This window comes from Notolepis coatsorum (assembly GCF_963971535.1).
Source record: "Notolepis coatsorum genome assembly, chromosome: 2".
Classification (NCBI taxonomy): Eukaryota; Metazoa; Chordata; class Actinopteri; order Aulopiformes; family Paralepididae; genus Notolepis; species Notolepis coatsorum.
In genome coordinates this window covers 203,845,721-203,870,859 of record NC_140166.1, presented here as the reverse complement: position 1 = coordinate 203,870,859, position 25,139 = coordinate 203,845,721, and the positions used below count along the sequence as shown (strand labels likewise).

The 25,139-nt window shown below is 43.6% G+C and overlaps 1 protein-coding gene across 1 annotated transcript in view; it reads right to left on the bottom strand.

Moving 5' to 3' along the window:
- The window catches only part of atp13a3 (ATPase 13A3), a gene marked incomplete at both ends in the record, with an annotated part of 47,902 nt that overhangs the window by 17,945 nt on the left and 4,818 nt on the right, over window positions 1-25,139 (bottom strand). The window contains 14 exons of the mRNA XM_084307820.1: window positions 1,238-1,362; window positions 3,242-3,362; window positions 3,735-3,888; window positions 4,622-4,639; window positions 6,456-6,575; window positions 9,510-9,660; window positions 10,626-10,687; window positions 11,906-12,094; window positions 14,657-14,814; window positions 16,230-16,412; window positions 20,016-20,147; window positions 21,063-21,135; window positions 21,903-22,037; window positions 23,914-23,983. Of these exons, the coding sequence (XP_084163946.1) occupies window positions 1,238-1,362; window positions 3,242-3,362; window positions 3,735-3,888; window positions 4,622-4,639; window positions 6,456-6,575; window positions 9,510-9,660; window positions 10,626-10,687; window positions 11,906-12,094; window positions 14,657-14,814; window positions 16,230-16,412; window positions 20,016-20,147; window positions 21,063-21,135; window positions 21,903-22,037; window positions 23,914-23,983 (1,691 nt within the window). The remainder of the gene's footprint in view (window positions 1-1,237; window positions 1,363-3,241; window positions 3,363-3,734; window positions 3,889-4,621; window positions 4,640-6,455; window positions 6,576-9,509; window positions 9,661-10,625; window positions 10,688-11,905; window positions 12,095-14,656; window positions 14,815-16,229; window positions 16,413-20,015; window positions 20,148-21,062; window positions 21,136-21,902; window positions 22,038-23,913; window positions 23,984-25,139) is intronic.

Below are 25,139 nucleotides of genomic sequence, written 5' to 3'. Positions count from 1 at the left end.
GAGAACTAACGGCTGCAGAACTCGACAACTATTAGGAATGTCTGACCACTAAGTGTGTCTGACTCACATTTGTTTATACCGTTTAATTTTCTCGTATTTTATAACCTATATTTATGTCTTTCTTCTACTACCCTGCCCATACCTGTACCTCCCCTCCCCCCTCCTCCTATGACGCCCGCATTTCTCCAAGGGGATCAATAAAGGAATATCTCATATTATTCAAGGCCATGTACTCTATTAAATGATCCTAGTTTTATTGGCTACTTATCATAATTAACTATACTAATATAAAACGTTGCTCATTTGTCCGTTTGTTTATGTTATATAGATGCACTATACTTTGTTTATTTTTATTTCCTTTTTACGTTTATTCCTTGTACTGTTTTTATTTTATTTTTTATATCCACTTTTTCTCTCCATTTTTCACCGCAGCAGCTCGAACTCTCAGTGGCGAGGAGTAACGCGTGGGAGGCTCACGCTGCCCCCGCTATTTCCTGCTTCCGCCGCACTGGCGTCACCAAACCGACCTGTAGGAGTCGCTGTCCACAACGTCAAATCCCCACGCACCGGCTTTCCCACCCTCTAACACTTGCCAATTGTGTTAGTATGAACGACCGGCCAGCCGGTAGCAACGCCGAGAGCTGGGCTCGAAACCAGCGTCTCCTGCGATAGAGGCGAGCGCCTTGCCCACTGCGCCAATCAGCCGCCCTATTCCTTGTACCGTTGAATGTTTTGGCAATGTTGTTTAACATTCACGCCAATAAAGCATATCGAATTGAGCGAGAGAATGAATGAATGGGGACAGCTTGAGAGAGAGAGACACACAGAACAACAGGAAGACAGAGAGAGAGAGCGATGCAGAGGAGGGAAGGAGAGATTGGGCAAGAGCGAGGGAGAGAGATAGTAAAGAGATGAAGAAGCAGAGAGAGAGAGCAAGAGGAAGAGACTTGGGTGGACTTTGGAGCCATCTACCAGCTAAGCTCATAGGCCTAAAACTTTATTAGTCAAGATTCCAGGAATAGCTGAATAAATGGATGGGGGGTGGAGGGGGGTAGCTTAAGTTCAGAGCACCACAACAAAACCCACAAGCTTCCCACATTTCTGCCCTGTGTGACGCAAACTGAGAAGAAGCAGAGGTACAAGAGGAATGAAAGGAGGTTTTGTGTGTGTGTGTGTGTGTGTGTGTGTGTGTGTGTGTGTGTGTGTGTGTGTGTGTGCGCGTGCGTGTGTGTCTTACCGGTCACCATGACAGTGCGGATGTTGGCTCGGCGGAGGTCCTGCAGCACTGCTGGTGTCTCCGTCTTCAGCTTGTTCTGCATGATGATCAGCCCCAGGAAGTCCATGTTCGCCTCAATGTGGTCCCTGGAAGGAACACAAGGCAACGGACTCAAAGAGACATTTCAAAACATTATCATTTACCGTTTCTAAGAGGAGAGCAGTCCACTCTGACCATGTTGTCTTCACTGAGACAGTGTATAGTGTATACTTTACTTACTCATAGTATATAGCCAGGGTTTAGCCCTGCTGTGGCCAACAGTATGAAGCCTTGTCTCCACTAGCCAGGGTTTAGCCCTGCTGTGGCCAACAGTATGAAGCCTTGTCTCCACTAGACAGGGTTTAGCCCTGCTGTGGCCAACAGTATGAAGCCTTGTCTCCACTAGCCAGGGTTTAGCCCTGCTGTGGCCAACAGTATGAAGCCTTGTCTCCACTAGCCATGGTTTAGCCCTGCTGTGGCCAACAGTATGAAGCCTCGTCTCCACTAGCCAGGGTTTAGCCCTGCTGTGGCCAACAGTATGAAGCCTTGTCTCCACTAGCCAGGATTTAGCCCTGCTGTGGCCAACAGTATGAAGCCTCGTCTCCACTAGCCAGGGTTTAGCCCTGCTGTGGCCAACAGTATGAAGCCTTGTCTCCACTAGCCAGGGTTTAGCCCTGCTGTGGCCATCAGTATGAAGCCTAGTCTCCACTAGCCAGGGTTTAGCCCTGCTGTGGCCAACAGTATGAAGCCTAGTCTCCACTAGCCAGGGTTTAGCCCTGCTGTGGCCAACAGTATGAAGCCTTGTCTCCACTAGCCAGAGTTTAGCCCTGCTGTGGCCAACAGTATGAAGCCTAGTCTCCACTAGCCAGGGTTTAGCCCTGCTGTGGCCAACAGTATGAAGCCTTGTCTCCACTAGCCAGGGTTCAGCCCTGCTGTGGCCAACAGTATGAAGCCTTGTCTCCACTAGCCAGGGTTTAGCCCTGCTGTGGCCATCAGTATGAAGCCTAGTCTCCACTAGCCAGAGTTTAGCCCTGCTGTGGCCAACAGTATGAAGCCTAGTCTCCACTAGCCAGGGTTTAGCCCTGCTGTGACCAACAGTATGAAGCCTTGTCTCCACTAGCCAGGGTTTAGCCCTGCTGTGGCCAACAGTATGAAGCCTAGTCTCCACTAGCCAGGGTTTAGCCCTGCTGTGGCCAACAGTATGAAGCCTTGTCTCCACTAGCCAGGGTTTAGCCCTGCTGTGGCCAACAGTATGAAGCCTTGTCTCCACTAGCCAGGGTTTAGCCCTGCTGTGGCCAACAGTATGAAGCCTCGTCTCCACTAGCCAGGGTTTAGCCCTGCTGTGGCCAACAGTATGTAGCCTTGTCTCCACTAGCCAGGGTTTAGCCCTGCTGTGACCAACAGTATGAAGCCTTGTCTCCACTAGCCAGGGTTTAGCCCTGCTGTGGCCAACAGTATGAAGCCTCGTCTCCACTAGCCAGGGTTTAGCCCTGCTGTGGCAGTCTGGCACACGGTGAGCGTCTCCATTGTCTTTAGAACCTGACCAAACCTGGCCAAACTCCCGGCTGAGACGGACACTTTTTGAAACCCGGGCCAGACCGGGCTGAACCCTGGCTGAGACGAGTCACCTTTCACAACCTGGCCTAAGCCGAGTCACCTTTCACAACCTGGCCTAAGCCGGCTGGGACTGTTGTATAATCATGGTTTTTGCTTGTGTACCACAGTTGGTGGTGAGCGTTTTTGAAAGGTTGCCTAGCAAATGGAGAATTTACAAGAAATGTAATGAAGACACAAAGCCAACCCAACTATACCATGCTAGACCATGGCTAGCCCCAGCCAGGCTGAACATAACGGATGGAGACAAGGTGTAAGACTGTGGTTGGTTATACAGGGCAGCTCCCAGGTGTGAATGAGTGGAACTCTGGCAAAAAAAAAAAGAAAAAAAAGTAAAATAAATATATATTATAAATACAAATATATAAATACCTGCTGATGTTCTGGACTTTGTGCCAGGTGAGTCTGGACTCCAGGCGGCGGTGGGCCAAGGCGATGACTCTGAAGCCCTGTTTGGTGTAGTCCTCCAGAACCTCTGCGAAGTTCTCCGGTACTGAAGGATAGCGACATTAAGTGGAACCGTTGGAACGTGGTCCTTGGCCGTGTCAATATACATTCAGAGCTGTATACGCCTCGCTACATCCCATAGGTATTAGGTTTGTTCTCATTTCAACTGTTTTGAAGTTTACGACAAAGTTGGACACCATAGTAAAGCAAATTAAATCCAATTGAATGTCTAATACAAAATTAAAGGACCTCATAATTATCACAGAGGAAGTAGTTTATAAACCTAACATTTACCCTAACCACTTTGGAGACCTCATGTCTCAACCTGACCTAAAATACAGATGGAAAACATATATTTTTGTTAAAAATAAACTTTTAAAAGTAAAGTGCCCCCAAATAATGGGGGAATAAATCTTACCAGTCTCTCTCTTGCATTGGCTGGCCACCACCTCTGGCGCCCCCTTCAGGTAAGCATCCATGCGTTTTTCTCCCAGCAAACGAGCCACTACACTCATCCTCTGGAGCGCCGAGGAGAAGGGGAACTGGCGCACAATGCCGATCTCATAGGCCGACTGCAGACAACACAGCACGGACCATAACCCTTCTCATTATAGAGATGGTTTGTACATTTCCAAAGGTTTATTATCACTTTCCAAGACTCCAGTGGGCCTCCTTCACGAAACGTGACATACAATCAACTTTGGCTTGAATTATTTATGTCATTAAATTAGGTAGGTAGGAATTTAAGAAAGGTTTTGTGAATGAATGCCATTGGGTCCATACAAAGATTCTTCAGCCAGTTCCTTCCATACAGTGATTAATTGATCCACTGCACTACATTGATTAAAAAGCATGAAAGTGCTCCATCTTTACGCTTGATCATAGGGTTTAAAGGTCCAATTGTGATCCAAATACAAACAAATGTGTAGCCCCATCGCCACAAATAACAAACAGAAATGGAGACATGTTTTCATTCTGTAGTTGATTGACGGAGCTCTTAATACAAGGACCGATAACAAACAATGATTAAATATCACGTTTTTAAATGTATCTGCTGGATTTAAGGGTTAATGGTTTGTTTACATTTGTAATGTTTGTAAACACTGGTGTAAAACAAACAGTATATTCTGATTCACAATGGTTTTAAGAGTTTTGAAATGCTTATTTTCCATCTAGGACGCATGTGAATATACTTCACATAGATATGGTTAAAAACACGGATTGGGGCTTTAAATTCCTGGTCCTCTTCCAGGGAAATTAGAGACAAATTTGAGGACAGAGGTCAAGAGAAAATGGAAGACTTACCGACAGCTCATACAGCTCCTAGAATGAGAGGAGAACAGATCATGTGATGAGTGAATGAACAAAACTGTCACAACAAATAAGCCATGTTATCAGTGCAGGATGGATAGAATTACTGTCTTGCTGTGACATGCGGCTTGCTCTCCCGGTTTATGTGGCCGCCAGGGACGGAGGGCGGGATTTGAGGTTCCTTCATGTTTTTGCTTATCAAATTTCATCACTTGAACATGACACAACCATTAACAGTCTATGATATGGGCACAATTTACACAACCAGTATATTCAAATGTTGAGATTCCTTTTTAGGTGATTAGTCTATTTGAATTTCCAGTCTTTCATTTTTTGCTACAATTCATCAAATGTATTCACTGTATTATTCAGGAAATGTGTTGTAATGAATTATATTTATATTTAACCTCTTAACGTGCCCGCCGGCGGACCAGACGAAAGTCACGGCACTTTATGAGCGTCTAGCGGCTGCATTTTTCGCAGAACATATAAATGAATGAATTGAAGCTCTATTTGTTCGCCACCTCACTCGACCAAATCTGTGCCTCGGTTCTCGAGTTACATGACGATATGTCAGGCGTGCGCGTCAGATTACCACCCCGGACTCCCGAGGCTCCAGAACTGCCAATAACAATTATTGGTCAGCGTTGTAGCCAATGAGTGTAGCTTTCCAATGATACCCCACGTGGGGGTGTGCGAATAAGAGATCTAGGTAAAAGGTGACGAGCGAAAACCAGAAGTGAAAACAATTCTGAATGAATGGCTGTGGCACACTGTTTACCCGGATCTCTCTAAAAAACACATTTCTGAACGGATTTTTATCAAATTTGGACCTGTACTAGATAAGACTTCAGGCTATGGATATTCTTTTGGGGGGGATATTGCAACCACTACAGAAAAATTTGAGTACACAAGTTCAAGTTCAACTCAAGTTCAGACCTATGTTACTCTATTTCATTAGCACTAAAAGTGATTTACCTTTTTTGCATTAGTAACTTCAGAATGTTATCTTTCAAAAGAGACCAGGCTTATGCATGTGCTATAACTATAAAACTAAGCTTTTCAAAAAAGGTATGCAGTCCTCAAGTTCAAGTAAAAAAAATTGCCACTTTTCTGCTTAATAATAGGTTAATATGAAATAGGTTAATATTAATTAAAGATATTTTATGTTTGTTGGCATATTTTCACACCACCAACAAAGTACTGGGTCCAACGTCTCAGAATGGATTTGGTGCCAGCTGTCATTTCTGCTCGTTTCTGTCTCAGACACTTGAGACCGAAAGTACTTAGCCACTCCCCTCCGACAAACTGTCGATTTTTCACACAGCATGGGAAATAATACAGCCGCACTATCTAACAATAATTAACATATTTTAAAAGTCGTATTAAGTTTTGCAAATAAGGAGACAGATCGAGAACATTCAAAGCACTCGAAATTGCCAATATCTCCCATTTCTACCTATTTCTGAATTTAATTTGGGGATTTCTGACGAATCGTGAGCTCCTTAACAAACCGACCTAGACAGTGCCGAGTCACATATATTCCTTTAACCCTTTCACTACCACACTACAGAAGGTTAAGTTTTCACTACCACACTACAGACAGTTAACCGTCTGTAGTGTGGTAGTGAAAGGGTTAACATCATCTACTGTGGTAGTAAAAGGGTTAACCATTTGGTAGTGTGGTAGTGAAATGGTTAACCTTCTGTATTGTCGCAGTGAAAGGGTTAACCATTTGGTAGTGTGGTAGTGAAAGGGTTAATAGGTTTTATTCCCTGCATGTTTCACTCTCCATGCTGTAAAGGAAGCCTGGGGCTGCAGCACCTACCATGTCTTGGTCTGGTGCCACGTCGGGCGCGGGGGGCAGCAGCTGCTTGGGCGGCCGCACCACCGTGGGCATGATGCGGTTGTGGAGCGACGTCTCCTCCTCTGTGGCCTCCTCCAGGATCTGAGCAGATGGATGAATAGCAAGAGATCTTAGACGACAATATCTCTCATGTCAGACTACCCTGTTAAATATGTATTTCTATTCTAATTAGTGTATATACTCGACTACATCATGCACAATTGTACAGTCGGGGGCCTAATTTATTTTGTACTATTATTTTAATTTAGTTTATATTCCATTTTATTTCATTCTACCATAACTCATTCAGCGCCAATCACGGAAAAAGTCGGGTTAACTCGCCATGCGTTGAGCGCCAAACACGAGAAATCTCGGGTTTTAATCGTTATTTCTTTTATTAGCTATATCCATTCATTTTTCATCCATCCAGCCTGATATCATTGGGAATGGGTCTGAGCTCGCAAAGGGCAAATACCACCGCCTACGCCTTCCAGCCGGTATTGCACATAATTGAAATCCCTCCCCCTTGGGCTGTGCAGTGATCTAACAAGTCCGGGCGGGGTATTCCTACTCCGGCATGACTAACGTTATAACTAGTGCTGTCAATCGATTAAAATATTTAATCGCATGATTGTCCATAGTTAACTCGCGATTAATCGCAAATTAATCGCATATCTTTAAAAAAAAATGTATCTACCTTAAACGGATCTTTTTCAAGTTCCAAGTTTTAATACTCTTATCAACATGAGTCAACAAATGCTTGCTTTATGCAGCCATTTAACACAAAAGGATGACCCTCATGCATTGCAAATTTGCATCAAATTCAAAACAGAGTGATGCACAAAATAACTTGAAAATAATTATTTAAAACAATGAATAAAGTGTGCATGAAATAATAGGGGAAAGAAAACGTTAGGAACTTGTTACATTCACCCACACAAGGGCTGAGTAATCACACCCCCCCCCTCTCTCTCTCACACACACTCTCCCAGCTCTCTTTCTCTCTTGCCCCTTCCTCATCTCTCTCACCCCTCTCTCTATATATCTCACACGCACACACTTCAGAAACAAACATAGTATCAATGAGAGCATCAATAATACACCTGAGTGAAGTAAAAAATATATATATATATATATATAAAAAAAGTTAAAAAAAATATATAAGAATAATATTTTTTTCTTAAAAGTTAATCTTGAGTTAAAAAAAATTGTGGCGTTAATAGAATCGGGCGATAACGCGTTAATACCGCATTAACTTTGACAGCCTTAGTTATAACACAAGAGTTTGGAGAAACTCGGAGCAGCATGGATTATGCCTTTCGGACATATAACGTTGGATCAATAAACGCGATCAATATTTGGAATGGCGATCAGGAATTGGATTCATCTTTTTGCAGGACATCAAAGACCAGGTAAGGACTCCATGTTACAAATCTTGGGTCCATCCGATGTTTCTTTCGCCACCATCGGAGCGTGTGTGTGTGTGTTTCTGCCGTTGGCTGCGGGCAAGGCACTGAAAAGCGATTTTTCAGTCCCCGCTTCTGTCCGTGCATGATGACACATATAATACCGATAATCTAGCGTTATTTTCAGAACGATTCATAAATCAAGCGACAAATGGCACGATTTCTAAGGAAATACATTGAAGCGCCGTTTGCTCGAGTTTCTTGAGATTAGACAGAATGCTCTGGAAATATACTCTTATTCACCACGGTATAAAACAGAAATGTACGGATGAAAAAACAATCTGTTTTGTGCATGTTGACTGGAAGCAACTCACTGACAATCGACGAGTGTATTAGATCCATAGCTATAATATTTCATATATTTTAAGCACTCGCAAGTTTGGCTTTCTTCCCATTGAACAAAGCGATGGCATTCTAGACCTATATCACGCATATCGCTGCGGCGCTGATTGAGTTAATTGTCTGTCTGTTAATGTTGCACCAAACGACCAAATCGAATTCCTTGTATGTACAAACTACTTGGCAATAAAGACCCTTCTTCTCATTCTGATTCTGATGCAACACTGCACATACACACTGACCCAAAAACAACCTTAAAATGAAAAGCGGACATGACTGGTTAGCCTAGGCATTGTTCAACACTAACACCTCGAATGCCGGTTAGCCTTCGGGAGAGGTGTTAGTTGGACAATGCCTAGGCTAACCGGTCATGTCCGCTTCCATTCATTGTGCTAAGCTAGGCTAACGTGCAGCCAGATAACTTTCTACTGAACGCACAGAGAGGAAACTGGTATCTATCTTCTTGTCTCTCTCTGGAGAAGACGATAAGCCAATTTCCCAAAATGTTGGCATGTTCCTTTAAATGCTTGCGTGGGCTCTCACACCCAGGGTTTTAATTCTGGTTCAGACCTTCTAGCAATGCTAGAATATGTTATGGCCTCATAGGGTCAGAGACCCATTCATTGATTTTTTTTTTCAATTCCCCCGAGATGCAGTTATCTGACGTCTTGTCGATATGGCGGCACACACTGTAAACGACAACATTGCTTTTAACACGCTTGTAATCTTGTTGAAGCACTATTAGAGCGAACAGTGCTTCTAGGTCATCTTCAGAATGATTGTGAAGCTCAATTCTCAAAACACAATTCATTTAGTTTTTGTGGTGGAACCGAACTCATCAATTATGTCGTCGACAGATCTTCATGATCAATACAGGTTTAATAGTGAAAACATACACATATAAGTACATATAGATTAAATGAGCTTGGGCTAAGAGGAGTGCACTCATCGTGGCCAGCTGGGGGACACTGAGCTTAAGAGTAGAGAGGGGTGGGGGAATTTAAGCTATTGTTTGGGGCAACCAAAAGGGATTCCTCAACATTTCTCTGCATAATATTGTTGGGATTCAGAAAAGCATCCACCTTTCTTCCTAGGTTTTGCCAAGCCGAAAGCTCGGAATGTGATTTTGACCTCCCAAGTGGGAATTTCCGACTTTGAACGAAACGCAGTATTAGCGTTGGGATAATATACGAGTATAAGGCGAATGGGAATGATCTAGGGGTGGACTCACCCAGCCGGTGGCTTCAAACATCTTGAGGTCCAGAGGGTCTCCAGACAGCTGGCCTTCTATCTTGGTGAGGGAATGGCAGGCGGCCATGCAGGCCACGAACTGGGACTTCACCAGGCTCTCCTTGTAAGGATTCTCCTCCGACAGCAGGAACCTGGAGGGGAAGACGTGCAAAACGAGATCAGGCTTGCTACCTCAGTATCTTCTTTAAAAAAAGAAAAAAAAATCTAACCCTAACTAACCGTACTGTCATGCACTTGTCCTAATAAACTAACCTACACTGTAGCACTCAACACTTTGATGAACATTGTTGCTCAGCTGATAGAGTTGTGCCCTTCCTGATGGCTTGTCGTACAGAACTTGTAAGTCGCTTTGGATAAAAGCGTCAGCTAAATGACTAAATGTAAATGTAAATGTAAATGTAAAAATCACTTTTAAAAAGACTTTTAGACTTTGTACATGCATTTTTAAATACATACTTTGTACATACGTACTTAAGTGTTTCGTTTGGCTTTTAGCAGTACCCCCATTCGTTTACTACAATGTTTTATTGTCTGTTATTTTGTATTCCATTTATATTTTTTTACCATTTGTTTTTTTTGTGAAGCACTCTATAGCGCTGTGTTTTATATATTATACTCCCTCATTTACAGTCTATTCCCTCATTTACTCGACATGACTGTAAATGAGGGAAACCTCAGTTGCCTTTCAAGTTTAAATAATGGTTTGAAATTAAATATTATATATACATATATAGTATTTATTATATTGATATTATATACATAGGGTTAGCCAGGAGAAACATTCATAGTGATGGACAAATGATGCTGCTGCTCAGCAAAACATGTGGATGACGATGATGTTCAAGACCCTTATGGTCTTATAATATTATATAACATAATCATTTTATTTTATCATGAGCCAATATTGATGCAATTGAGACTCTTTAACTATACCATACACAGGACTAATTATTAAATATTTAATTACATCATATCCTAATGATTTCAGTTTTGTCGTACAATGTGAAACGTAAACCTGTTCAGTTATATAACATGTTATACCCAATGACTAAATTCAGACGCTTCACATGACAACATGACTAGCTGAACATCTTACCGGCCACGCTCAACTCTCTGTACTCCCCATAGATCCAGTCCATCCTCAGTCAGTGTACCAGTCTAGGCAGAAACAAACAAAATAACAGGGTCATATCCCCATTTATATAGACACAATGATCCTCATCCTTACCTAGGGCTGGGTATCGTTTATAGAGACAATGAACCTCATCCTTACCTAGGGCTGGGTATAGTATTTTTTTATTTCTTTTTTTATCCCTCTTTCTCCGATTTTTCTCCGTTTTCTCCCCGTCCCAATTTAGTCGTTGTGCCAATTCCCCCCCTCCCCTACCTGGTTGTTGTGCGCATGTTCTCCTACTGGTCGGTACAAGGGAACCCTGAAGTATCCGCACGCTTCCTCCGACACGTGCGGCGACAGCCAGTGGCTCTCTTCTCACCTGGCAGCGAGGACTCTCATTGGTGAAGTGTAACGCGTGGGAGGTCACGCTGCCTTCCTCAAGTCCTGCCTCCGCTGAGCAAGCGCCCAGACCTGACCTGTAGGCGTCGCTGTCCACAACGCCAGTTTCCCACCCACGGCTTCCCTCCCCCTAACCCAGCCAAACGAGTTAGTATAGCGATCAGCCCAAGCCAAGGCAATGCAGACTCCGGGAGTCGAGACCGCAGTCTCTTGCATTGGTGACGAGCTCAATCTCCGCTACGCCACCTGACCGCCCAGGGCTGGGTATTGTTTATATAGACACAATGAACCTCCTCCTTACCTAGGGCTGGGTATTGTTTATATAGACACAATGAACCTCCTCCTTACCTAGGGCTGGGTATTGTTTATATAGACACAATGAACCTCCTCCTTACCTAGGGCTGGGTATTGTTTATATAGACACAATGAACCTCCTCCTTACCTAGGGCTGGGTATTGTTTATATAGACACAATGAACCTCCTCCTTACCTAGGGCTGGGTATTGTTTATATAGACACAATGAACCTCATCCTAGGGCTGGGTATCGTTTGAAAATGTCTGACACCAATACTGCAATCGTGCACTCAATATGGACACCACAACAATGCTTTTTTTCTATATAAAAAGGACGAAAGCTCATATCTTTACTACATGTAAAAAATTCTAATTACCATGTAAACATTACATCATTTTGAAATACATACATTAACACCGGTGGGGGATGGCTGTGAAAACAGCATTTGTTTGACAATTTAAGTGTTGAAAATTCGGTGTCGTGTTTTTCCATTCAATACCCAGCCCTACCCCCACCTACCCTCTGCTCTCCCGGGCTAACGTGAAGCTGGCACCGGGTGCCAACCCACCTTGTCGAAGCAGACCAGGTTGAGCTGCCCACAGATGTTTATCCTCTGGGGGCTGATGCAGAAGATGCCGATGCGCTTCAGGCGCCGCTGGGCATAGACGATGCCGGCCGTCATGGCGGCAGGCAGCGCCGGGGGTACGGTGATGGTGATGATGTCCAGGGACTCTATGATGATGGTCTTAGCTGGCACCTGGGGTGGACAGAGTGGGCACCGATCAGTACTAGGGCAGGGTGATATTGGAAAGAATAAATATCGCAATCTGAGGGAATTTCTTTTATAGTGATATAAATGGTAAATGGTGCATTAATATAGTGCTTTTATACAAAGTGCTTTACAATTTGTTCCTCACATTTGACCCATTCACTCACACATTCACACACCGACGGCGGAGGCGACCATGCAAGGTGCCGACCTGCTCATCGGGAGCAGTTAGGGGTCAAGTGTCTTGCTCAAGGACACTTCGACACGCTGCCGGGAGGAGCAGGAATCGAACCGGGAACCTCCGGATTACCAGACGACTTCTCTACCTCCCAAGTCACTGTCGCCCCATATACAGTATATCATTATAATACTATGCTAAGGTGCTGCAATTTGCATGTTAAAAACATAATCCAATTGATGATCATATTGAACTGCATGGTGATTGGAAACCAACATTTTTACTTTAAGTTTTGATGAACATGTCAGAAATTATGAAAATCTTTACTTAATATTTGTGTACTTACAAACTTGTGCATCATGATTCTCAGTATAAAAGAAAACGAATGATGCATTCCCAGTGAAAGATGATAAAATATCTATATTTTGCCTAGCACTAGTCAGGTGATGCACACTAAGGTGCTGAGGAGTCATTCGACATGCAGAGCCTTATAGGATATGTCATAGTGCCCCAAGAAACGTGTAGCCCATCAAAACATTGGTTTAAATCAATTATTCATGCATCTCATGTGCAACAACTTCTATCAATTTCTAGCCACACTGTCCAATGCCATGCTTTTAAGTAGCAATCAATGCAATTAAATAGCAGCGGCCCACACACTGTTGTTGTGTTTTGAAAAAAACATCCTTAAAATGTGAGTTTAGGAGTCTAATGGGCTCGACTTTTCTTCAAAACAACCCATCAAGAGCCAATTTAGTGTATTACAGCTAAATCTCCCTGGGACATTTTCACTTTTCCATCCGACAACAAATCAACTGTGCCACCACTGACTGAATGGACTGATCTCAAGAGTGTGAAGCTAAAAGCTACAGGAGGCCTTACAGCAACTCAACCAAACCTCTCCCCAAAGCGTTTAACACATGTCCACATTCTAGGATTGTTCCTTAACCAAAAGGCAGCCGGAGGCCATAGAGTACAAACCGGATGCGACTCGCAATTTCTGTTGAATCAACCAGACTTTACTTATACAGCACTTTAGGAAACAGGCATCAGAGTAAACACCGACATCCCCTTTAAGTGACTCAGAACCCCCGGCTAATTGGATGTTTGCGTTAGTTCCAAGTGCTTAACCTCTTAAGCCCGGTTGACCCGGTACGAGATTTATTTCACGTCATAAATAGACCAATACAGTCGGTATTAAGTAACGTTGCGTTTCTTTTTAAAATGTAGCCAAAAGTAAAGACCCTAACTCTATCAAAACAGCAGTCAAAGTGTATATTCTCAGCACTACATTTGTTTACCAATGATTTTAGTGGAACTTTATTAGTGAAATATGAGGTTATGAAAAATCTCTGCGCATTGCATCCGAACGCGGAGGATTTAGATGGGCTTTCGAATTTCATAAATATACACTTCCTAGCTCACACCAGCCGCTGTCAATCATCTGACTTCCAGCGTGAACTTTATTTATTTTTTGGCGTTTTTATCGCTTTATTTCTACTGGGCAGTCCAGTAGGGAGAGACAGAGGAGGAATGGGAGACAGAGTGGGGGGAAGACATTCGGCAAATAACGACGGGTTCGGGAGTCGAACCCGGGTCGGCCGTGTTGTGGTTCGCCACTGGGGCGCCCCCAGCGTGAACTTTTTAACATTATTTTCGGGATCATATCTCACGGGTCGAACAAACCTGAACGTTATTGCCATAAAACAGAACGTAGTTAGTTTCTTTACATTTATGTGAACGCCTAGAAAAAAACACGGCTCAATCAGACGAAAAATGGCAGAGCTATATACATTACAAGAAAGTAACATTACTTACAGTAGATTTCATTCACGTTGTTTGCTGCCCTGTCAGGAGTGCCTGGTGGTACTAAATACAGATTGAACTCTGCCATTGGAAAGAGGAGATTTGGCCCGATCCATAGATGTGTGATTTGGCCATAATAATGTAATTTATAGGCCTGATATTCTATATTATATATTCATATTTCAAATTTCAATGTGTCTGGATGGCAAAATTCAGTACTACCGGTATATCTTCAAAACCCCCTGTAAATCATCTGCCCTTTATTCATTTACTTAGATGTTTTGTACACTTGATCTCAAGGTGCTGAATGAGTGGCAATGTTTCACATCTGGTCAATGTTAGCATGGTGTTATTCACCGTCAATGATGGTTCATTACAATTTACTCAAGCCTAGTAACAGACACTATTTCTGACACTGTGAATACATTCCCTGACATCCATAGATGTCCCTTGATACCAAGAACATGCAAATGGACCAATCTTCCATTTACTTTTAGGCGAATTTTCAGAAATGATGGCTAGGGCTTAAGAGGTTAAAGGTGATTTGTGGTGGTGGGGGGTTATACCTCATTCATGATACTGAGGACGATGGAGTAGACGAAGCCAATGCCAGCCACCGCCACCAGGCACAGCAGGAAGAGGTAGGCGTCGCGGTACAGTTTGAAGTCGGTGGGCTTGGGGTAGAGGATGGAGCGCACCAGCTGGCCCTTGGCTGTGCTGAAGCCTGTGGGGGTGGGGTAATGGGGAGAGAATGAATGGCTGCATTGCTACAGCGCCTTTCAAGTAGCTGTACCACTCGCAGCTAGGGCTGGGCATCAGTACTGATTACCCCATTAGAGTCACAAAGTATCGTTTCGATATAGATTCAATTAGGCTTGATGGCGCTGGTTTCAGAATGTCAAAAGATGTAATTTAGTCAACAGAGTTTCTGTAGTAGTTCAGCGGAAACTCAGGGCAAACTAGAGACATCTGCAGGACGGGAGGTATGTTAGAAATAACATCAAGCAAATATCTTCACACATCCACTGAAAGAAGGCATAGATTTGGGATTTCAAGAATCCATTTGATTAGATGTAAAAACGAACCCCACGCCTAAACGTGTCTTTCTATATCTTACTACTTCTATTTGTCAATATTCTTCTTCTTACTAAAACTGCCTTCCTATGCATGCAAATGCACCAAACTTGGCACATGGGCCCAGTCCCAAGCAAAACTACGTCCACTGTAATATGAAGCCAATAGGCCTGATGGTGGTCCTTTGCACATCTCGAGAACTGTTCTTCCGATTCTGGTTCTTCTTCTTCAGATTCTGGTCCTTCTTCTGGTTCTTCTTCTTCTTCCGATTCTGGTCTTTCTCCTTCTGGATCTTCCTCTGGTTCTGGTCCTTCTTCTGAATCTGGTTCTGCTCCTTCTTCTGGTCCTACTCCTTCTCGTTGTTCTTCTTTGCCCAGCCCCGTCCTCCCATGGCTGCAAAGCAGCTATACCTTTTATTATCCTTTTTTGTTTACCTTTGCACTCTCTTCTAACCATTGGCGTGTAGTGCCGATGACGACAACACAGCCCACACTATCCAGGGATAATAAAGTCCTCTAATCTCATCTCTAGATGTTTCACTTTGCCTCTACTTCTAATCATCACAACGTCATGGCAACCAGAGGTGGGAAAAACAAGAGGGTAGACCAGAGTCTGCTCTTTACACTGGCAATAATGGAAAACGTTGACAGACTTGGCCCTCTGTCAGCGACCTTTGGAGCCAATTTGGACTAAATTCTCCACAAGTGGAGAGTGTTGTTTGTGTTCCTGAGCTAAAATCATGTTTTTGAAATAAATATTTTAAAGATCTAAAGAATCTACTTTGTTTGAGGCGTCTCCTATATCAGTCACTATGGTAACAGCAGGTGTTGGCATGGGGCAGGCTCATCTGCCTCAACTCAGGCAAAAAAGGTTAGAGCTCACGGGTGAAGAGTGCATGTGCGAGGGTTAACAGCCACTTTGTGCAGACAGGAAGGAAGACCGACGCGTCATTGCATCATCATTAACGTCTCTGGTATAAAAGTAACGGGAGCAGTTGTACGCATTACAGTGTCTTGCGATCGGACGTAAAGGGTCAACTCTGAAATCGCCGGGGATCACACACACCTGTACGGACCACCACAGCCTTGACCAGCTCTCCGGTGTAGAAGCGGGTCTGGATGACGTGCGTGCCACAGAAGAGGGTGTGTCTCTTGTATTCCTCTGTGCTATAAGTCCCGTCATCCTCCGCACCCTTCTCCCCCAGTTCTGGGTTGGGCAAGTTGGTCTTAGTCACCGGAACACTTTCACCTGCGGGGGCAGTAGAGGGAGGGAGGGAGGGAGGGAAGGAGGGGAGAAAGGTGAGGGGAGGACGACAAAGAGAACGACAGTGGTCCTGTGAGAGTGAGTGAGTGAGTGAGTGAGTGAGTGAGTGACCGACCCCTGGCTTGTGTGTAGGCTTGCAGGCAAATCGCAGAAGGAAAATGGTACGCCGTAGACTCTAGGTAAATAGTAAGTGCTTGATTTAAGCATATTTCGCAAGTGTAGGTTTTCACACTATATACTGTTCAAGTGCCAAAGTGAAAGAAGTTAAAGTTTTTTTTTTTATATATTTTATTTTACATTTTTCAGAACATTGTACAAACATGACAAACAGTATACCAACATGACATACAAACTAGTGATGCACGATATATCGGCCGCCGTTTTTTTACACATCGGTATCGGTCCGATATCAAGATAGGGCCGATATTATTATTAAAAAGATTTTTTTTTTTTTTTTTTTTTTAATACATGTTTTGGCCTTAAATAGTTTCAAAATATAAGTAATTTCTGAAAATAAGTTACAAAAGTAAAAAAAGTATGCGTTTTGGAAAATAGCTCTTTATTTGAAAAAGTGTTTTCTATACAGAGATATCGACATCGGTAAATATCGGTATCGGCCAGAACAGCAATATTAATATCGGTTATCGGTATCGGCCACAATTTTCACATCGGTGCATCACATTACAAACACAAGAAGTTAAAGTTTAACTGAGATGTATACTTTATGTAATGATGACCGAGGAGCAAAACCTATATCTGCATAGAAAAGTGGGGGGAAACATCCTATCTACATAGAAAAGTGGGGAAATACCTCCTATCTGCACTTTAGGCACTAATACCCGGTCGGTATTGTAAACACATGAAAAAAAAACAGTGTATTGTATTGAGCATTCTTAACACATTGGCAGCCACTGGGATGAGTCTAATATCACTAGAGACGACCAGCATATGTAAACAGACTTGGGGCTGTTTGTAGAGCTAAATCTATACTACACACCCTCAAGACCCCTACGCTCTGCATCTTCTGGCCGCCTCAGACCTACTCCTATCCAAGCTCCGGGAGGGTCATCAAAGAGAAGTCGCCTATTCTCAGTCCTTGCCCCACAATGGTGGAATGAACTACCCACCCCAGTTAGGACAGCCGAAACACGTCCAATCTTTCGCCGTCGACTAAAGACTCACTTCTTCAACCATTATCTGAATAAAAAAAAAAAAAAAAAAAATCTAACCCTAACTAACCATACTGTCATGCACTTGTCCTAATAAACTAACCTACACTGTAGCACAAGTGACAAGTGATGAACATTGTTACTCAGCTGATAGAGTTGTGCTCTTCCTGATGGCTTGTCGTACAGAACTTGTAAGTCGCTTTGGATAAAAGCGTCAGCTAAATGACTAAATGTAAATGTAAATGTTATAGTATTGCTATCTGTCCATTCTCATTGTCAATTGAGACCATAAACAGTCCCTTCAAAATGGATTAAAGAAATAATTTTCTCATCAATACGTTCTCATTTTATAGCGCCGTGAATATAAGCGTTATACAGCATTTGGTCTAGTATATTTCCTGGAAGGCTAGATAAAGGGCTAATAGCTACTAACGTTATATCCAATGGCATTTCCGTTATACATAAGCTACAGTTAAAACTCAAACTGCATATGATCGGTATGATCCTCAAGCATGTATGCATGAAAGGGGGGGGAATGTCGTTTCTGATTATTGATTACCAATAACCGTGTTCGTCTAAGTAGCCACATACGCTGGTCGGCTGGTTGAGTATCATAGCAAGCTCTGATCAGCATGTAATTTACGTGAAAAAGATCTTACCATGAGCCGGTTGGATCCCCCCGAGCATTTCCCTGTTATCGATCGCCATCTGGTAGATCGATATGTCCATTGGCTGATGATAAATCCCCTTATTGCATAGTGAAATCCGCGATCCAAAACGTATCCCGTGCAACAAACAATAGCTATCGCTTCAGGTGAGTAGAAAACTACATTAGAGATAAAAAAAAAAAAAAGACAACTTCGGCCACAGGGAACACTGCATTATCGCGATAGCGCCCCTAAGAGGATCTGGCCGGTAATGCACTCTCGAATTCAAAGAGTAGGGTACATCTGCAGTGCAGCTCGGCGACCTTGAATAGGTTATTAAAATGGAATAAAAGCCAAAACAACTTGCCACGGAGATATCCGTCCTTCGGTCCATTAAGCATGGATTCGAAACACGTATATATCCGTGGTCGGGCGCCATTGTGTTAAGAAATGGCATTCTGCAAGAAAACTTCGGCCATTGATATGTAACTTTTCAACAATTACAGACAACTTCCTTGAAAAATCGGTGGATGGTTAAAGGAACACGCCCACATTTTGGGAAATTAGCTTACCGTCTTCTCCAGATAGAGAGACAAGAAGATGGATACACAGTAGAAAGCTTATTAATGAATGGAAGCGGACATGACTGGTTAGCCTTCGGGAGAGGTGTTCGTTGGACAATGCCTAGGCTAACCGGCCCAAAATGTTGGCGTGTTCTTTTAAGGCTTTTCTGAAGAAACTAGTCTAAAACACAATTTTAATGATTTGTTTCCCAGCATCTCTTCCTTCCCGTGAAACAAGTTGTTTTGGTGGGTGTAGCAACACACCACATTTTAAATGAATAACTTCCTTCCCTTGCCCGACTACCCCACACACCAGAGAGTAAAACACTTCTACAAACAGGGCAGTACCTAAGCTAAGCAGTGTTCCTGGCTCCAAAGAGCACAGCTCATTTGTGTGCAACATCAACACGCAGCAATAATTCTGAACAGCTTGTTTAGGCTTGTTAATAGCAAGACTTCAACCATTGGCCAAACAGCAAGGACAGGGTTCCCACAGACATTGCAAAATGAAAAAAATTACTTTCAAGTACTTTTCCAAGCATTATCTTTCATTTTAAATGTTTTTTTTTTTTTTTATCAAGCACTTCAAGGACCTTGTGCGAACCCTGCAAGGAGTACCCTATGTCATTTCTTTCCCCCCCCAGTATCCAAATAACATTTATGTCGGCCAAATCCACACACAGATTAGGCAAAACAAATCTCTGTGAACATGGAACACCCCGACAGTAGACATGGGAGAACAGTTGACTTTGGGATGTCACCTGGATGAAGGACTTTGTGGAGCCATGAAATGTTTGTGAGTTTTTATACACAAGTGAGATTACAATTCTTGTTCAGACCAGTCAGCAATACAAGGATGGAAACCTTGTCTGGGTGTGAGCTCTCCACGTTATGGCTCCACAGAATCAACCACGGCAGTCACCGTCTTTAGGACAGACTGGTGCATGTTCACAGATATTAGTGGAGCGGCTCTGGGGCGTACAGTATATCGATGGCCGAAGAGTAATTTTTTATAAAAAGATTTGAGAAAGTGTTGTTTTCGTGTTGTTTTCTTGCAGAATGCAATTCTTTTTAAGGATACCCAACAGAATACACCGTTTATGGACTATATTGCAATATTATGTGTTAACAATACGGATCAGGTATCAGTGCCTCACAAAGTGCAGAGGGAGTGAGGGATGCAGGGACGGGGGGGGGGGGGGGGCTGACCTGTGAGCATGCTCTCATTCACTATGCAGGTGCCGCTGATCAACACGGCGTCACACGGCATGATGGTGCCGTTACTAGGGATGACCATGACGTCACCGGGAACCAGGTCGGTGGACATGGCCTCCTCGATCTCTGTTGAGGGGGGGGGGGGGGGGTGAGAGAGCGAGAGAGAGGTGGAGGTGGTGGAAAGTGTGGGAAACCAGCCAGGAGTAGAGGATGGTGGGTGTGGGGGAAAGGGCAGTGAGTGGGGATGGGGTGGGGGAGAGAGAGAGAGAGAGAGAGAGAGAGAGAGAGAGAGAGAGAGAGAGAGAGAGAGAGAGAGAGAGAGAGAGAGAGAGAGAGAGAGAGAGAGAGAGAGAGAGAGAGAGAGAGAGAGGTGGAGGTGGTGGAAAGTGTGGGAAACCGGGTGTGGGGAGACAGGACAGTGAGGGGGGATGGGGTGGAGGGGAGAGAGAGAGAGGTATTTAGTGCGTCAGAGACCCAGTCTTGTTCAGCACATCTCTCATTACTGACGCCCCTCTGGTCAGCAGCAGGGAAAGAGCTGAGGCATCATATGCACTGTCCAGCAGACTGCATGCACACGCACACATATAATATACACACACATATATACATATATATGGTAATACCGTCTCCTGCATATCTGCAAACAAAAATACTTATTTTGAAGGCTACACACACACTCGTTTGTATCTACTGTATGTGCAACAAAGATCCACACAAACATAAGCAGGCGCAGTACACTAGAGTCAGTCTGTCCTGCCCTGCAGTGTCCTGTCATACCAGCCATCTGGAGGGCAGCCAAAGGAGTGGGTGACTATGTAATTGAAGCTGGCCCGGCACAGAAGCCCAAAAAAAAAAAAAAAGGCTACTCTTGGATTTGGATTTTAAAACCCTCATCAGAGATGCAGAAAGAGTGAATTGGATGAAACTTTGTCTGCGGTTGTTAGAAACTCTTAAATACACACACACACACAACAAAAACAAACCAAAAAAAGACATTCCAACTAAAGATAAACATTGAGGGGAGATGGAACTTTGACAAACCGTTGTTGGCTCGGCAGACGGACACACGGACAATACTGTGAGCTGCCACCATATCATGAAGCATGATGTATTGCTGGAGAAAGAGAAGGAAGAGACGGCAGAGAGAGAACAGGAGGAGAGAAGAGAAGGTTAGAGAAACGTTTCAACATGGGGTTCAAAGAAGAAAAGAGAAAATGGAGGCAAACTTCAAACAGCTTCTCGGTTTTCCTGGAAAGTTTGAGGAGTCCCTCCTTCCCTCATTCTCCTTTCATCCCTCCTTCCCTCACTCTCCTTTCATCCCTCCTTCCCTCACTCTCCTTTCATCCCCTTCCTCCATCTTTGTGATTGTAAGCTGGGGAGGGGGGGGCTTTTCTGTGTGTGTATATGTGAGAGAGGGGGGGAGAGAGAGAGGGAGCAGGAGAGAGGGGGGGGAGAGAGGGGAGAGGGAGCAGGAGAGAGAGAGGGAGCAGAGAGAGAGAGAGAGAGAGAGAGAGAGAGAGAGAGAGAGAGAGAGAGAGAGAGAGAGAGAGAGAGAGAGAGAGAGAGCGTGCACGCTGGTGAAGCCGGGGGCAGTAGACCATGTGGAGATGGGCTTTTATGCTGACCTGAATGGCCCTGGATTAGACTTGGTGTAGGGTGCGGTGGGGCGGGGCGGGGTGGGGTGTGGGGGTGGGGTATGGCTAACACTGGCTTAGACCTGCCCCGCTTGGCTCGCACCGGCTTAGACCGGACCCGCGTGTGCCTTCAAAAAGGTAACTTTTCTTTAACGACGGGGCAGGGAGGGCAGACAATAGCGAGAGGTGGGAACAACACAAGAATAATAGGATATGGATACAGCGTCGTCAATGGCTTCATGCTCACCTTTTTGATGGTGTACAGAGAGGTAGCTATGGAGATGAAGGACATGAAGACGATGGCCACGGCGTAGTAGTAATACTCGTCAGCGCTCCACAGGATCACACTGAAGAGCTGGAAGATGTAGAAAGGGTTGAGGACCTGCGGGGGGAGAGAGACCAGGAGAGAGAGAGAGAGGAGAGAGAGGGGGAGGAGGGAGAGAGACCACATATATACAGTTCAGAGGCAAGACTGGTGACAAATCACAAGTTCTACTAAAGTTAAACATATCATATTTTTATATTTCAGATACAATTGTATTGCCTATATTGGTTTCATCCGTTACCCTGCCCATACCCGTACCTCCCCTCCCCCATGCTGCTATGACGCCCGAATTTCCCCTAGGGGATCAATAAAGGAATAGCTTGTGTTAGCTTATCTCATCTTATATCCTCCAGAACTACTAGGAACGTCTGATCAAGTGTGTCCGACTCTTACCACCTAAACTGCACAGACTACAATGTATGACGTATATCATGCCAGTTAGGGTACCTTATGTATACTGCACCCGTGTATACCGTTTACTTTACTTACTCATAGTATATTCAGATTCTAAGTCTTTTATTGCCCATATTTATTATAATACAACCGATAGTGTTACATCTGTGCCTTTGATTACACTGTCTACTTGCTCATATTCTATATTCACAGTTAATTATATAGTTTACACTGCTTATTTTTATCTTTACTATAATCTTATTGCTTATATTTATGTCTTTATTATATTCCCCTGCCCATACCTGTACCTCCCCTCCCCCGATGATGCTATGACGCCCGATTTCCCCCAAGGGGATCAATAAAGGAATATCTTACTTTATCCCTTTAAGCCAAACAATTGATTTTGATGAAGATTTTTGTTGAAAGTCCAGGACTAGGCTTAATCCATGTCTGTGAAACCAGAGTTAAATGTCTAACCGAGGAAAACATCTGTTTCGGGACTCATATTATCCATTACATTATTTCAATGCTCACTTGGAAAAGTAGAAATAATCAAGAAAGAGAGAAAGATGGGGAGAGAAGGGGGGCAAACATTTCACTGTGTGCGTGTGTGTGTGCGTGTGTGCGTGTGTGTGCGATATCTGGGAGACAGACTTCATGAAGAGGGAAATGAGCCATTTATTTCCATAATGAGGCGTCATTTATCGGAAAGAAAAGAGCTAAAAATAAAAACGAATATTAGGCAATTTACTGAGAAAGGGAAATTATGTTCAGCATGATTACGTTTCCCCAATGAATACGTTAACATTTGAGCAAGACAATAATGACCTAATCACAAACACCCACCCCAAAACGAGAAAAAAAAATAAGCTTTTGGTAAAGTTTCCATGTTGTGATGAATGAATGAATGAATGAAAACTTTATTTAACAGATTGCAGAATGGGTACAATACAGTACGGCTCAATACATACAATTGTTAAGGGGATGCAGACCTGAGAAAGACGTTTGTCTTGTTTCCATCAGGGTCCCCCATTTTCAATTCATATAGACATTTATGACATACATAACATACATGACATTTATGGCATAGGGACATATAGGTATTTAGTACTGATACATTTGTGACATAGGCGGTATTCAAATATACAGTACTGTTACCCCTAGATCCTGACAGAGTATATACATATGATGGGGAGGGGACTGTACATTAGGAGGGGGTGGGTGGGTGGGAGGGGAATATACATACGGCGGGGAGGGAATATATACATGCGGTGGGGAGGAGACTGTCTATTAGGAGGTGGTGGGGGTTTTGGGCATTTACGGTGGCCAGTTTCGAATTGCAGCCTCCCGTAGGTGCTCTTTAAGGGCGGTTTTGAATGTGGGCAGGGATTCACATTCCTTTACAGCTTTGGGTAGGGCGTTCCACATTGTTGTGGCATAATTGCGAAACGTGTTTAGTCCCTTGTTTGAGCCGAATCTGGGTTTAACATGATTTGTTGAGCTTCCTCTGGTGTAGTGGTTGTGGTGATCTGGGGCCTACCTCTTTGATTAGCAGCTTGAAAACAGAAGGCACTTTCACTGCAATTTCATTGACTCCAAAGAACAGTCTCCTGTCAAGAGAGACAACAGACAACATTTACACAGGTCAAGCAGTTTTAACAACTACAACACTTAACCCTCTTGAGATCTAGCATACCTGGAAATGGGGCTAGTTATTGTTTTAAATGTAAGGAAAATCTTGAGGTGGATGAATTGGCATGGCCATTCTCAACTGAGCCCCTTGACATTTCACCTCATGTGATGTCAATGACTCTATGGAAGCACAAGGTATGTGATGTCAATGACTCTATGGAAGCACAAGGTATGTGATGTCAATGACTCTATGGAAGCACAAGGTATGTGATGTCAATGACTCTATAGAAGCACAAGGTATGTGATGTCAATGACTCTATGGAAGCACAAGGTATGTGATATCAATGACTCTATGGAAGCACAAGAGTCTCACCTTTACAGCCTTTACAATGTATGCTAACCCAATGTAGTTTATGGTCAAAAGTTCTTTGCATGCAGTACAAACATGTTATTTTCATGTTAAAGACAGTGTATAATTATTTGCCTGTGTAGACTGTGGCCACTACAGTGTTGGAATGGAACAGATTGTGTCAAGCTGTAAAGCTGGGACTCAACTGCATGGATGTGTGTTATAATGTACTCCCAGTAGCAGCTCTTTCAATGTGAGTGACACTTTTGAAACCTAACCTCACTGTGTAAAATAACCTGTTGTTCCCTCCAGGTTAATCACAACACTATGACACCGGACACCCATAAAGTAGAGACTAGGGCTGTGAGCAGTGGGAGGTACTGTACACCCAATATGAAGGACCTATGCAAAGGTGTGGATTTTGATTATACCGTCAAAATCTCAGAGTGTAGGCTAAACCAAGTCACGACCTTGTTAGATCAATACCCGATTACTATGTGATTACTGGATTTGGAACAGTAATGTGTTACATTGTCTGTGTTACAGACAAATGTAATGCGATACAGTAATTTATTACTTTGTAACGCATTACCGCCCCAACACTATTAACTAATGGCATTTGCTGCAGCAATCTATTACACATTTGAACTTGGGAATGGCCATCATGTTTCCTTAATAATGTCCCAAGCGCTAAGCGCTCGTCACCAACGCGAGAGACACTGGTATCGAATCCGGCTGTCAGCGTTGCCTCCGGCTTGGCCGGCCGTCATACTGGCTCAATTGGC